Source organism: Crocodylus porosus, unplaced genomic scaffold (genome assembly GCF_001723895.1).
Source record: "Crocodylus porosus isolate Cpor-Errol unplaced genomic scaffold, CroPor_comp1, whole genome shotgun sequence".
Classification (NCBI taxonomy): domain Eukaryota; kingdom Metazoa; phylum Chordata; order Crocodylia; family Crocodylidae; genus Crocodylus; species Crocodylus porosus.
The window spans coordinates 126,087,368-126,101,397 of record NW_017728931.1 but is presented as its reverse complement, the minus strand read 5'-3'; the positions used below and the strand labels follow the sequence as shown (position 1 = coordinate 126,101,397).

At 44.9% G+C, this 14,030-nt stretch overlaps 1 protein-coding gene across 10 annotated transcripts in view; it reads left to right on the top strand.

The window, feature by feature from the left end:
- The first annotated feature begins 6 nt into the window (after window positions 1-6).
- MAGI2 (membrane associated guanylate kinase, WW and PDZ domain containing 2) overlaps window positions 7-14,030 on the top strand; it is a 1,214,455-nt gene continuing 1,200,431 nt past the window's right edge. For all 10 annotated transcript variants that reach the window (XM_019543630.1, XM_019543629.1, XM_019543624.1 and 7 more), the window contains exon 1: window positions 7-328. In XM_019543630.1, coding sequence (XP_019399175.1) covers window positions 28-328 — 301 coding nt within the window. In that variant the 5' untranslated portion in view covers window positions 7-27. The remainder of the gene's footprint in view (window positions 329-14,030) is intronic.

The window sequence follows — 14,030 nt, the reverse complement described above, 5'->3', positions numbered from 1 at the left end:
CGCCCCTGCCCCGCGCCCCGCACTGCCATGTCCAAGGGCTTGAAGAAGAAAAGCCACTGGACGAGCCGCGTGCACGAGATCGTGCTGGGCAGGAGCGCCGAGGGGCGGCTGGGCTTCGAGCTGCGCGGCGGCGCCGAGAACGGGCAGTTCCCCTACCTGGGCGACGTGCGGCCGGGCCAGGTGGCCTACGAGGGCGGCAGCCGCCTGGTGCCCGAGGAGCTGCTGCTGGAGGTCAACGAGACCCCCGTGGCCGGGCTCACGCTGCGGGACGTGCTGGCCGTCATCAAGCACTGCAAGGACCCGCTGCGCCTCAAGTGTGTCAAGCAAGGTACGCGGGGCCGACGCGGGGACAAACTTCGGCTCGGCCGGCGGAGGGAGGGATGGGGGAGAGGATGCCGGAGCCCCCTGGGCTGCCTCCCCGCTGCGCGCACACACTCACACGCACACGCACACGCCCCAGCCGGCAAGTGCAGAGAAAGCCCTGCGTGTCGAAGCAAGGCATGGCAGCATTTCCCAGCCACAGCACTGTAGTGTTTCGATGCCAGCAGGCAAGGGGGTAAATGTGATGTCTTTTATTTAGACCGGCTCCAAGAGTTGGGAGAAGGTGTGTGTAGTGGGAGGGGGTTGGTGGGCCCCGGGGTGCGCGGGTGTGGATGTAATGTAACCCCCCCCCCCCATCTTCACATGAGAGTTGGCACAGGGAAGGCTCCTGCCGCTGGAGAAGCTCTCCTGGGCCGGCTTGAGGAGCGGAGCTTGGATGCTGACTCCAAACAGACCTCATGGTCATCCCCGGAGAAGTTATCTTCTCCCCGGACAAAGTGCGACCGTTCGGGAGTTTGTGGCTGTTGTCTGAGGACAAAGCCTAAGAAAAGTTCGCAGGAGAAGAAGTTTGTCCTGCCACATGGCGAAGGGACTGCTTCCTTTAACCGATGGCAGGACAGCGGCAGTGCTTCCAGTGGCTGGCTAAACCCTGCTTGCAGAGGCGATGCGTGGACACGCCAGGCTCAGAATTTTTCTGTCCTGGGACAAACACAGGGCCCGGGACAAATGTAACGTCTGGTCCTAGCTTCTGTGTATTTTTAACATGGGGCATTTCAAATCTGTATTAATACTGGAAAGATGCCTCGTACTATGTCAAAAGTATTCTAACAGATATGCCTTTGGAGGCATTACTGATTGCGCCAGTGGATGCCTAGAGATTTCTCCAATATACCCAGCCTTATCCTTTTAATCAGTAGCTTATTTTTTAACAATGGTTTCCATGAAATCTTTGAGCTGTGAAAAGCTATGCAGATCCTCGGGCTCACTGAAGTGGCTCCTAAAGGCAATGGAAAGCCTCCTCATGCGAGTCAGGACCTCCTAGTATCTTCAGTTACCTCCATGAACTCGCATCTCCAAACAGTTGACCTGCTCTGGGATTTGTTCATTGGTACGTTACATTCGCACATGGGTTAGCTGAAGAATACAGCAAAGAATAGGTCACATATTGATGGACAGAAGTACAGTGATGTAATATTTTATGCAGTCAGTGAAGATCAGAATGGGAAAAGAGCTGAATCACTTCTCCCTTGTTAAAGTGCATATGGTCAGCTCTGGGCACCTGAATGCTGGCAAACCTGCCACACTGTTTCAGCTGCTAAATGTGACTTTGGTTTATCTTGACTGGTTTGTAGTGATTTCAGGAAGCAGGTGGGCGGGGGGGAAGTATTTCTCAATGATGCTAAGGGTCAAAAAGATAACAGTGTAAGTAAACACATTTTTGTTTTTTCCCTGACTGAAAATACTGTTGTCTCCTTCTTTACAGAATAGGAACAATTCTCTGTATTCATTTCAGTGTCCATTTGCTTTCAGTTAATTTTTCATAAGAGAATATGAAACAGTTTTCTGTCCTTAAAACTTTTTTGGGGGTTGAAATGGCCATAAGCGAACTACTAGTTTGTGTGCCATTTATAGCTGCCATTAATGACCTGGGGACATTAGTCAGGGCTCCAGTTTCTTGGGATACAGAAGCTGAGTTCTGGGTTCTAGACTGATTATGCTCATTGAGAGTTTCACTGCAGTCTGTCCATGTGCTACATTTAGGAGTGGCTCCTAAACACACGAGATGGATAACTTCATATGCTTTGAAGTTTCAACTGCCTACCCAGATCCTTGGTCTAAGAGTGACTTTCCAGTTGGAAATCTTTCTCCAAGGTCATTCCCTGTTCTATACTATCCTCTTTATCAGGCAGTTCTGCCAAACGGAGTGACTTGTATGTTTTGGCCTCTCTACTAAAAATGTCCTTCTTGTCGATATTGTACCATGCAAGATTTGGTCTAATACCTGTAGTTCTTGGTTAAAGAGCATAAGCACTATATATTAAGATTGCTTTCAATTAAAAGATTACTTTTTCCAACAGTATTTTTCAATAGTATACTGAGAAAAAAAGATGGGCAATAATGTTCCTTATATATTTTTGTAATTTTGTTCTCTTTTAATTATAAAACACCTTTAGTGTGCTGGAACAAGGTTAATGAGACCATTATCATCATTTCTGCATAATTTATCAATGGTAACTCTCTAAATTTTTCACTGCACACAGTTAATTAAAATCGCATGACCTTGAATGGACCATGTGACTCTGGCTTCTCTTTCAGAGTAAATGCTGTCTTAGAGTGAAATCAGAGTGAGGGATGTGAGGGTAGAGCTTCCTATTTATAATATAATACTTACGTGTCTTTGAGCATTTCTGTTGTTTGAAAGTTTTCATAATTCAGCAATCAAAATTCACTGTTGGATTACATCAATATGTGGCTTAATTCAGTTTGACAAGACGTAGCTTAACTGTTTTGGAATTACAGAAAGGCAGTAATACTGTACTGATTTACAGTGAACGACCTCTTCTTGCTACCCTGCTTTGAGCAGATGCTATCCCCCCTTTGAGTGGGGAGTAGAGGGAAGGGGCTGGACTAGATGACCTCCTCCGGTCCCTTCCAGTCTTGCTTTTCTGTGATTCTGTGTTGTGCTTTGTTACACCCAGTTCTGAAATATTAAAAAAGCCAAGCTTTTATCGCATTATGAGGTTCAATACTTTTGGTCCAAAAAGACCAAAGGAATTTTACTGCTATACAAGCTGGGAATCAAATGTTAACACAAAAAACATGGTCACATTCATTCACAGTTGCTACATATCATCAGCAGACCAGTCATGGGAAACCAGTGAGAAGTCATGGGATGTTATATTAAATATAGAGGGGTGGTACTCAATCCATCAGGATTGTAATGTACCTCATTACTGTCTGGGCTTGGTACAGTAGAGATAACATAAGGAATACTTTGGTGTAATAGCTATCATCATGATTAATCCTATTAACAATCTGTACTGTAAGCATTTCTTGGAGGCTACTTTTTGTGGAAGCCCCTCCCACCACTATGGCTTTGATAGAAGAACCACAGCAATTCCATTAACAATATATTCAGTAAAATCCTGGCTTCACTTAAGTGAATGGCAAAACTCCCATTCATATCAGTAGGAAAAGAACAGGATATGATAGGATTAATGTCCCATAGATGTTTGAGATAATTTTCTTTCAGAGGAAGGGCTTTGAATTGTAACAGAACTATTAATTCAGTCTATTTGACTTGCTCTGAATTACAAACTTCTAACAGCTGGGTCAACTGGGTGTAGCTTTTGGCTGTGTACTCATGCTAACGGCCACCCACAGTTTACTCACCTGTAAGTGGGTACCGGCCTACTTGGCCTGGAGAGTCAAAGGTAGCTGGATGTCATGCTGGGCGCATCGTTTCCTTGCATGCCATTGGCTACTGAAACTGCCTTTGCCATGCTAGTCCAACAGGTGACTCTTTGATGTTGATTGTAGAGTGACTGTCACATGTGGAATAATCCTAGTATTTTACAAGAAAATAAGAAACACTGCTTCTTGAACTTGACTGTGTATGTATATGAAGTGTGGCCTTGCTAATGCATTATTCCTAGGCACATAGATGCAATTTAAAATACCATATTTATTTGAATACAAGATGAATCCCCCCTCCCCCACCCTTGTCTTACATTTGCATACAAGGAAACTACATTAAATGTATCGGTTATCCCTCAACTGTGTCTAAAAGCATCATGTGCTCAGTAATGGAAACCAGCTCTGAAGTTGATTACATGCAGCCAACACTGAGCATGACTGTAAAGTACATGGCCCATATTGGGCAAACATGCTGAGGGAACATACCACAAGGATTTATTTTACAAAAATATGCATTTCTATATATATAAATAAATACACGCACAGAAACTCACACACAAGACATAAACACTGATTTCAAAAAATATCTGTTTAACCTGTTGTAATTACAACGGTAAAAAGATTAATTGATACAGCAACCCCCAGTAGCTAGGCTCCATGGCACAGCCATTTGCAGCCTCCTTGCTGCCTGCTGGGCTCCATGGTGCCTGCCCAGAGCCCCGGCTCCTCATGACAGGCTCCTCTACAGAGCCTAGCTGTTGGTACTAGTCTCTCCTCCCCTTCTCCTCGCTCCTCCCTCCCTCCCGCCTGCGCTGCCACCTTCCAGTTCCTGCTGGGGCACTGTGTGGCTTTGCTTCCCTTCTGGATTGCACCCTGCCTCATGCTAAATTATAACAATAGGCTATAACCAGTTATCACTGGGCTTATCAGTTAAATGATTCATTTGTTAAACCTGGGGTTTTATTAAATGAGTACATTTGGTGCTTAATACAGGCATGAATTTTTTTATCTTCCATTTTGCTCCTGAACTATCATATTGATTGTTAAAATACAGCTTAAAATCTAGTTGTAGTCAGGACTTAATCACCTGCATAAAGTTAAGTAAGTATGTGTTAAAGGGCATGTGTAGATGAAACAGGGGCCCTAAACTGAAGCAGTGGGTTTTAATAAACACTGCTTCAACTTAGGGCTGATCAAGCCCCCATGCTGTGCACGCACCCTGCTGACTTACCTGCCTCTCCAGTGGGGAGGAGAGTGTGAGCTGCCAGTAGGTGGAGTGGTCCCTGGGCTGTGGCGGGGGACGAGGAGGGTTGGTGCTCTCCTCCGTGGCAGCGGTGCCCCCCCCCCACAGGTGGCACTCACCTGCAGGCATCCAGCTTGGGAGATCCCAAGGGGCATCACAGCTGCAGAGGGAAGCACCAGGCCCCCACACAGCTCAGGCAGGCAGGCAGGCTCCAAGGGGGTGGGAAAAAAAAGATCAGACTTGTTGCTTTTCTTGGGTGGAGCTGCTTTCCCGGGCTGCTGCCAGGCTGCCTGGAGGCCTTCCTGCAGAGCCGTGGAGCTGCACGGAGCCCACTGCTTTGCTCCACGGCTGTAGGGCAGCATACTAAAACTCCTCGAAGGAGTTGTAATTCGCTGTGGCCCCAGTCATTTAAGGTGCATTACGGCACCGAATTTCCTACAGCAGCTAGAATTAATATGCGATATGATGCCAAGGCGTGTAAACGCCAACATCATTAAAGTGGTGCAAAAGCATCGTGCACACATACCTCTGATTTCATCTACACAGGGCCAAAATGCTTTGCTTATGAGGGATGGACTTAAGTATGTTTTGAATACTTTCCTGAATCACGGCCTTAGTTGTTAAAAGTTATTATTTGTAATAGGAAAGGTCAGATTTTTTTTTTAATGTCTGTGTCTGCTGTATTAAGTGAGACCAAAGATCCACCTGGTTCTTGCTAACCTTGAGAGTGCCAAGCCCCAGACCTGTGTTGGCTCTGCAAGACCCTCTCATTCGCGTTCTGGCTGCACTTTTCCCTACATCTTTTATTTTATGTGCACCCCATCCATGGCCCCACAAAGTGCCAGCTTATCCTCCTCATGGTTGTGGTCAGGGTATCTTATCTAACAGACCAGGAAGGAGGTGCTAGCAGGGGGGAACATGGGTGACTGTGGGACTGCCTTGTTTTCCCTTGTCTGTGCACACCTCTGGACAGAGTTTCACTGGACAATAGTCCACAGTCTCCTTAGATATGTTTAAGGAGCAGTGTCTGCCAGCTGGAGTTGTCTGCTCCCTTGACATCATAGTTATTAACCTGCAACCTGCACTCCTGCTCTTCCTTCATCATCCCTTATACCAAGAATGTAACTGTTATACATTTAGTAACTTCCCTTTAACCACTAAGTGGAAGTTGTTGTTCGTGGGAGACCTAGGCCCACTATCACCGTGTAACAAATAGACCTATCTCTAACACCGGGAAGTAACAGGTACTTTAGAGAAGGGATTTCAAACTCACCCAGGCCTGAGGCCAGATTCAGATCAGTGGGATCCTTGTGGGCTTGATTGAGCCTGAGGTATGGGGCCAGCTTCTGTGGCCACCACAGCAGTGGCAGCTGTGGCAAAGGATATAGCAGAGGTGGGTTCTGAGGTGGTGGAAATGCATCCAGAGGTAGCAGTGGGTCTGAGATCAGGGGTGTGCTGGTGACAGGAGGCAATAGCATAACTAATTTGATTGAGCAGAGCACCAGTTCTGGGCACCTTCTTTGAGGGGGCTCCTGCATTGCACCTTCTCCATCCCAGGAATCATTTTTATGGCAGGAATAGCCCCATGCTGCCTGGCCATAGGAGCCAGGCAGGCACAGCCACTTCCCCAGTGATGTAAGGGGTAGGGAGCAGGGGACAAGCGGGATTGCATCTCCCCCAGGAGAGGGAGTCTTTGTCATGGCAGTTTCAGCCCTGGGCCCTGTAGCATATGTGGGCAGGGATGGGGAGTGAACAGAGCATTGAGGGCGGCTTCCAGGAACCCACACTGGGGCTGGTGCAGCTGGTATGCAGTGAGTTTGATCCCCAGCGGAAGCAGCCCAAGTCCATCTTATTACAGCAGCAGCCTGAGTGCAGAGAGCAGGGCCAGGTAAAACTCTCTCCCCTCACTGCTCTCTGGTGGTCTGCATGCTTCCCTCCCCACAGCCCGCCCCAGCCACTGAAGGAGCTCACCATGCTGCTAGCACAAGGGATCTGGCTTCAGCAGGAGTCCTTGGGTGCAAGGTGTCTGGGGGTTCAGCAGGGGCAGAGAGTTTGAGGGGAAGCCATGGTGGTGAGCCATGCCACTGCTGGCCAGTGGGGCTGAAGGGTCTTGAATTCTGTGGCAGATCATGATCCCCAACTTCCAGTAGCCTGGCAGGCTGGGTAGAGAGGTTTTGTGAGCTGGGTCCAGCCTCCAGGTCGTATTGTTTTCCGAGCCTCATTCCCTGCTTTAGAGGAAGAATTAAAAAAAAAGGGCACGTGTGTAGAATCATCTATACCTCGTCAGATCCTCCCAGTTACCAGCAGCCATAGAAGGCAGGGTAGAGATGCACCTGCCTGACTTCAGATTAACACGGCTAACCACCTCTCTCTGCCCAGGGACAAGAGCAGGGGCAGATTGGAGCGGGGGGCAGGGGGGAGGGAGGAGGGAGTGCACCTGCCTTTTATTTTTGCTCTACCCAAACTTTAAAACAAGCTGCTTAGAAGAGGCAGTGGCATTTCTGTTCAGGCAGTGCTGAAAGACTCAATTGACTTCACAACTCATTATCATCTCCCTAGTTCCTGCTGGTCTTTCTCCACTCCACAGGTATTAACAAACCTCTCTTCTTTTTAATGATTTTGATATTCCACTATTCAAACGATTCTTTCTTCTGCAATTTTGTTGGCGGTTAGCCATTCTGAGTAATGTCTCTCTTCTGTTTCACAATCCTGCAGACTGTTTTCAGGTCGAGCTAAAAACCGTAACTCAGGTGTGGTAGTATTAACTCAGGTGTAGATGTTACTGACAGTGAAGAACTGGAGGCACTGTCAAGATGCTCAAGAGGGTTAGATTTTGCTTTATGAATTTGAATAAGAGATGTGCATTTAACTATAATTTATGGATTTGAATAGATTGTTAGGGGCTGGAAGGGACCTTGCATAATCATTGGATCCAGCCCCCCCAGTCTAGGCATGAAGACAACTAGGGTCAAGTGACCCCAGCGAGGTGACTGTCCAGTCTCCTCTTGAAAACCTCCAGGGTAAGTGACTGCACCACCTCTGGAGGGAGTTTATTCCACAATCTGGACACCCTGACTGAAGGAGTTTTTCCCGGTATTAAGCCTGAAGCAGCCTTCCAGGAGTTTGCATACATTGGTCCCGGTCTTCCCCAGGGGTGCCCTAGTGAAGAGCGGTTCATCGAGCTCCTGATGCAGTCCTCTGATACAGTGGTAAGCTGCTATGACAGCAATAATGACTACAGGAGTAATGACAAACTCTTTTGATTGATTTTGCCTCGTTTGTTGCATTTGTTGTTTTTAAACTTTTATATATAATCTAGCAAATTAATGCACATTCCAATAGTTATATTTGATTGCACTTTGATCTTAAACTGGGGATTGTAGCGTAATTAGTATATTAATAAAGCTTCTAGTTTCTCTTTAACTAGAGAAGAATACGTGGCACGTTATAGGTGGTGATATGCTACACTCTCCTCCCACCTATCCTCTTTCCCCTTCTTTTTCAAAATCCTAGGTTTACCCATGGGCAGCAGTCACAGGTTTAGGGATAGCCTGAACCTGAGGTTACATCTCTGACTAGTGTTTAAGAACCCATAACAGATTTCTCTATAAAACCATTAGCAGTAGTTTTCTGAACTTCCAAAACAAAATCTTCTGTATGTTGTGTTGCACGTAGATCTTCCACTTTAATATTTAATATTTTCTTGGACTATTTTTTCCCCCTGTTATTCTATTATTCTTTCAGTTTGGTAATCTGAAGAGTTTTTAAAATTAATTCTTTAGCTATTTCAACATTTAAGAAAGAGTGTTTTTATAATCATGGAATTATTGTGTGAATACACTTTAACCTTGACGTAATTTCTTCCTGTATATCCATGTGTATTGCCTTTTTAAATATGACAACTGAAATCCAATTTCCGTTCATACATAAAAAGTAATATTTTTATGTGACCCACTAATTAAATTGATTTTCTCTTTCATTTTGCTGGTAAAGTAACAGGTCTGTATCTTTAGCAGAAAACATGAATGTTTCTGTGCATTGCTGTTGAACTAGCATGTACTGTGTCAATAATGCACATATATATTCTCTGGAAAAAAAATATGGTACGTTAAGATTTTTACTAGGTTTGAAAAAAAAAGATTCATTATACATTGGAAAGTGATACTTCAAAACTATTAGTCTGGTCTTTTTTAAAATTATGATGTTGTTGACCTAAGCAAATGCTGGCAGTTAAATTCATTTTCTTTTGTTCTTATCCCTTATGCCATCCTTTCACCTCAGTTCAAAATCTATCAACGCTCCTGGTTCCTATGGGTGATATTTTGACAACTACTTCCTCTGCAGGAACTGATCCTGCTGCATGCCAGGAACTCTATGTAGAAATGCAGCATGTGCACATAAGTGGAACACTTTTCTCTGCTTCTCAGTGGTCTTAGAGTGTCATTTAATATAAGCCCATGATTTTCATGTCAGTGGGTCATTTCCACAGAAAAAATAAAAAATGATACTGCTCTTTGCTTGTTATATTACAGCCTGCTAAGTTCTGCTCTCAGTTATGCTGGTGAAACTGTCACTCCTATTGATGTCAAATGAAATTATGCTAGTGTAAGTGAAAGCATATTTGGGCTTGACTTATTTCAGATACTGTATAACTTCTAACTCTTATTTCAGTAGCTCTTAGAGAGCTGCCAATTCCCAGTTTTAGCTCCAGTGTCCCTGAGTCTCTTCTGTCCATCATTTGGCTCCCTCCATAAGGACAGCTCATTCATGAGATGACTAATCTAGTTTCTTGTATGCACCATAGGAAAGTGGGTCTTCAGGAGGAGGCATGTCTTTGTGGCTTAGCAAAAGGGTGCAATGGAAGAAAGCACAGGTGTTGGCTGTAATAGAAACTGAGACATCGGGTGCATCCAGACAAGTACGCATCTGTGTTTCGTCAGGGACAAATAGCAGTGGCACATAGTTGTTCCACTACTGCATGTCCCTGGGGAATGCCTGTGCATGTGCGCTCTGGTGTGTGGTAAGTTGAGCCGGCTGGGGTAAGGGAGGCTGGGGCCAGCACCTAGGCTGGCACTAGCAGCCTTACTTTGGGTCCTGGTGGCCTCCTGGGGCTCCAGCAGCGGTGATCTGGCAGCAGAGAGCCTGTCCAGCAGCTGGAGCGTGGCTCTGGCTGGCTAGGCTGTGGTTTTGAGCAGCGCATGCTGCTGCCATGTGTGCCACTTTTTTTTTTTCTAATGCTGTTTTTTATTGACACTGTTATCTCCTGGTGACAACCCTCCCCCACCCCCCTCTACAAATTAGCAGCACAGCCAATGTCTGCATGTGCAGTGTGTGCGGTGTGTGCAGTGTGTGGGGGCGTGTGCGGTGTACAACAGCACAGACATGTAGGCAAGCACTTCGTATCTCATAGGCGTGCTTGTCTGGATGCACCCTTTGGGTTCTGATTCTTCTCCATGGTAGTATGATCTGATGAAAGCTGAGGGGATCGCTTTTTATTGCAAGAGGCCTCAGGGCAATGACTTGGGAAATGACTTGGAACAGCCAGTACTTTCTGTTTATACTTAATGCTTTGAGCAGGGAAAAAAATCCCTCTCCTCACACTTCTCAGAAGAAGCTACTTGAGAAGAACCAGGGAACTTAATCTTTGTTTAAGTACTTTGCTCAGGATGAGATTGCTGACGTGCAGACTTGGCAAGACGTCTTGTTTAGAGCTCAAGGGACATGATTCTCGTTTCACTTCTAACTAAGGTGGGGAAAGCACAATTAAGTCTGATGGTTTAATGTTGGTGAAAATTTAGTGTAAAGGAGAAACGACTCTATGAAGATTGTTTCATATGTGTGTGTACAGGGCTTCGTTCTATTCAAAATTAGGACTCTAACTTGCCGTTGAAATTACTTAAAATTGCTAAACACCACAAATAATGAGTTAAGTCATGTCTTAACAATTGGTGTGTCTTTTATTTTTCAGTTAATGAGTAAGGTCCTTTTAAGAGTAGAGTAGGGTACATGACTAGAATATGCTTGGAGCAGACTGGGGAGCAGTGAATGGGAGAGCCCAGCTACGTGTTCAGTGAGTGGAAGATGCCGCTTTGTTCTTGGAGTATCTGGTCGTGGACTCTCTGTGGGCTCCCTTTCCAGTCCAGAGCACCGGCTAGGCAAGTTTGGATGCATTTATTTAAGGCACTTATGTGTCATCCATAGACCACCAGAGCAATATATTTACCCTCGTATAACCTGTGTGAAATTCTGCCAATCCCATTTTAAATGTAGGGAACAGGGGCTAGGGTAGACTAAAGGCCAGATTTTAAAAGTATTCAAGCTTTTAAGGATGCAGATAGGTACCTACTGGGATTTTTATTGATTTGGACAGGATGCCAATGCCAACATGCCTACCTGTGTCTGTAGGTTACTGGATACGTTAAAAATCTGGCCATAAATAACTTAATCTACATTTACACAGTGGCAAAGTAGGAAACTGAACCTTGGTCTCTATATTCAGCCCCCTACCCACAGTATCATCCTTTTCCCACCTTGCCTACATGTGGATCATTCTGTTGTAAAGATATGGCATCCACCTATTCAGACTAGTTTGATTATTGGCCCAACTTTGTCTTGATACAACTCTACAGACTTCAGTGGAGCTTCCTCTCCTAATAGTAGTTTGGCCTTTTATTTCCAGTATAACCACCTCTACAGCTCAAGCATTTCAGTTTTCCCTGTCATACAAGCGCCTCCTATAAAGCAGTATAACTGTATGGCAAGATATTCATACAATTGCCATACTATGTATAAAAGCCACTTTAATTGAAACACCACAAAAGGAGTATGGAATAGCAGGTAGAAGCAACTGAAAAGGAAGAGGGCGAAGGGCTTTCAACCAGAAAGGAGTCTGATCCAGCAGTTGCTAACTAGGCACAACTCGTAATACTAAATGATAATCTTTTAAACAGTACTTTTATCTTAATTTCCTTATGAAATTAGCATAAAATTCTTGTTATTGGACAAAATATTTAAACCTCAAATCTGTAATTTGGAACCTTCACTAGAAGCTTGTTTGACATAAGGATGTTGTTTGTATAAATCTGCCATGCATTTATTTTTAACAATGTGTAAATGAATTACAAATGCTTTCTTTCTGAACTATAGCTCAGCACTACATGCAGATTGCTTGGACCCAAACAACAGTTTTATCAAAAAGAGCGTTGCTGCCAAAGTAACACTCCAAAATACCTTTTCATTCTTGGCCAGATTCTGGTTAATCCTGCAGTACACGAGTCGTACTTTTACTTTCACTCTGTTGGCCTCAGATATGTTCTTTCTGATGTCTCAGAGTTCTCTGATTATTTCCATGATGGTTGAGCACCAGGGAAATGAAATAAGATGGTGAAAAAAAATAGAAAGTAAAGCAAGAAAGTATAAATAAAATCCTAGCAAAATAAAATGAAGGGATTGTTCTATTATGCTGATACCGGCCTTTCTACTTCAGGTATCACAGAGATTGCCAGGTCCGAGCAAGTTCTGGTACGATACAGCTCTCGGGAGAGGGCCAACACAAGGAGGGTGCACTTGTTAAGTCTCTCTTATATCTGCAAATATTGTTTAAGTGATGTGCAGATCATGTGCTAGTTCTCTTTCCGTTTCCCACATTTCTTTCCTTTTTATTGCAGTTGTCTAACAAGACGTGTGTTCTTAAGTGGCCAATTTTTTGACCTAAGTCTCCACTAAAGTAGGAGGGAATACTCCATGTTTTGACAAATGGTCTCAGGGAAAACATGCATGGGTAATGTGAATGTGACTCACCCTTGACAGTGCTTCTCTAAATAAATGCTTACCAGTTTGCTCTTTTTTGGCCCCAGCATGCTAGAACTTTGTTTGCCTTAGTTTCCATTGCTGTAAGTAGCTTGTAGCATTTAATTGCATTTGCATTTGCTTCTTTGGTATAGGCACACATATAGGCACCAGCTCTTCACAGAAATGAGACCTCACATCCCATCTGTCCTATGCTCCCATGACTATGCTGACCTTCAGACTTCTCAGGAGCTTAAACACGCCCTTTCCCAGAGCTTCAATCACTTGTGCTCTGGATTTATAGTGAGCTCTTCAGGGCTCTCTGAGAGTGAAGCAGACAGACACAAAAAAATTTCCTAGCGCAAGACACATACAGCAAATATCTATGCATATTTTCTTGCTTCATTTTCTTTATTACTCTTGAGTAATCTTTTAACTTAGGTCAGAAGGCTCCAAGGATTCCAGATCCTCCCATCTACAGACGGCCTGCTCTACAAATCATGGGGTCTTCTCAGCCAGCTTCTTTCTTTCATAGTTGGTCTCACAGACATTACACATAAACCGGTTTAAGTGATCAGAAACTGGTTTAAACCTGTAACAGAACAGATGTTCAGTGCACATAAACTGGTTTGAAAATGTCTGAAACCAGTTTGAGATAAACTTGGTTGAATGTAGTATTAGACTTAATTGATTTGGCTCAAACTGGTTTCTGCAATGTCTGTCCCAGACCCCTTGCTGGTTTAAGATCAACCAGACACCTCCAACATCCCGGCATGCTTTCTGGCCTGGGTGGGCTCTCTGTCAAACAGCAGGGCTACTCTCGTCTTCCCTCCTCCCCCTGCTCCCTAGCTGGAGGTCCAGCACAGAGTGCAGGCTGGTCCCCCATTTCCCTTCACCATCCCCTGCTAAGCAGAAATTCCCCCCTCCCCTCTGCCTTGTGGAGAGGTGTCTGTGTATTAGCTAGCAGACCACATGCTGGCTACAGTCATGCTGAATCAATGGGTAGAATCAGCAGGTAGCTGATAATGTCCCTCTGTTGTTTTCTTAATGGGGTGATAAACACTGTGTTAAGGGGTGATAAACACTGTGATCAAGTCCCTGCTGGGCTAACCAAAGCATCTTGCCAGGGCCTGGCCACCCCCAGGTCAGTTTTGCTGCTCTAGAGCCCCCCAGCCACAATTAACAGGATCTCTCTCTTCTCACTTGCTCAAGCTGCTTGAGTGTTTCAGGCACTGTTGGTTTTTAAGTCCCCACCTGATCT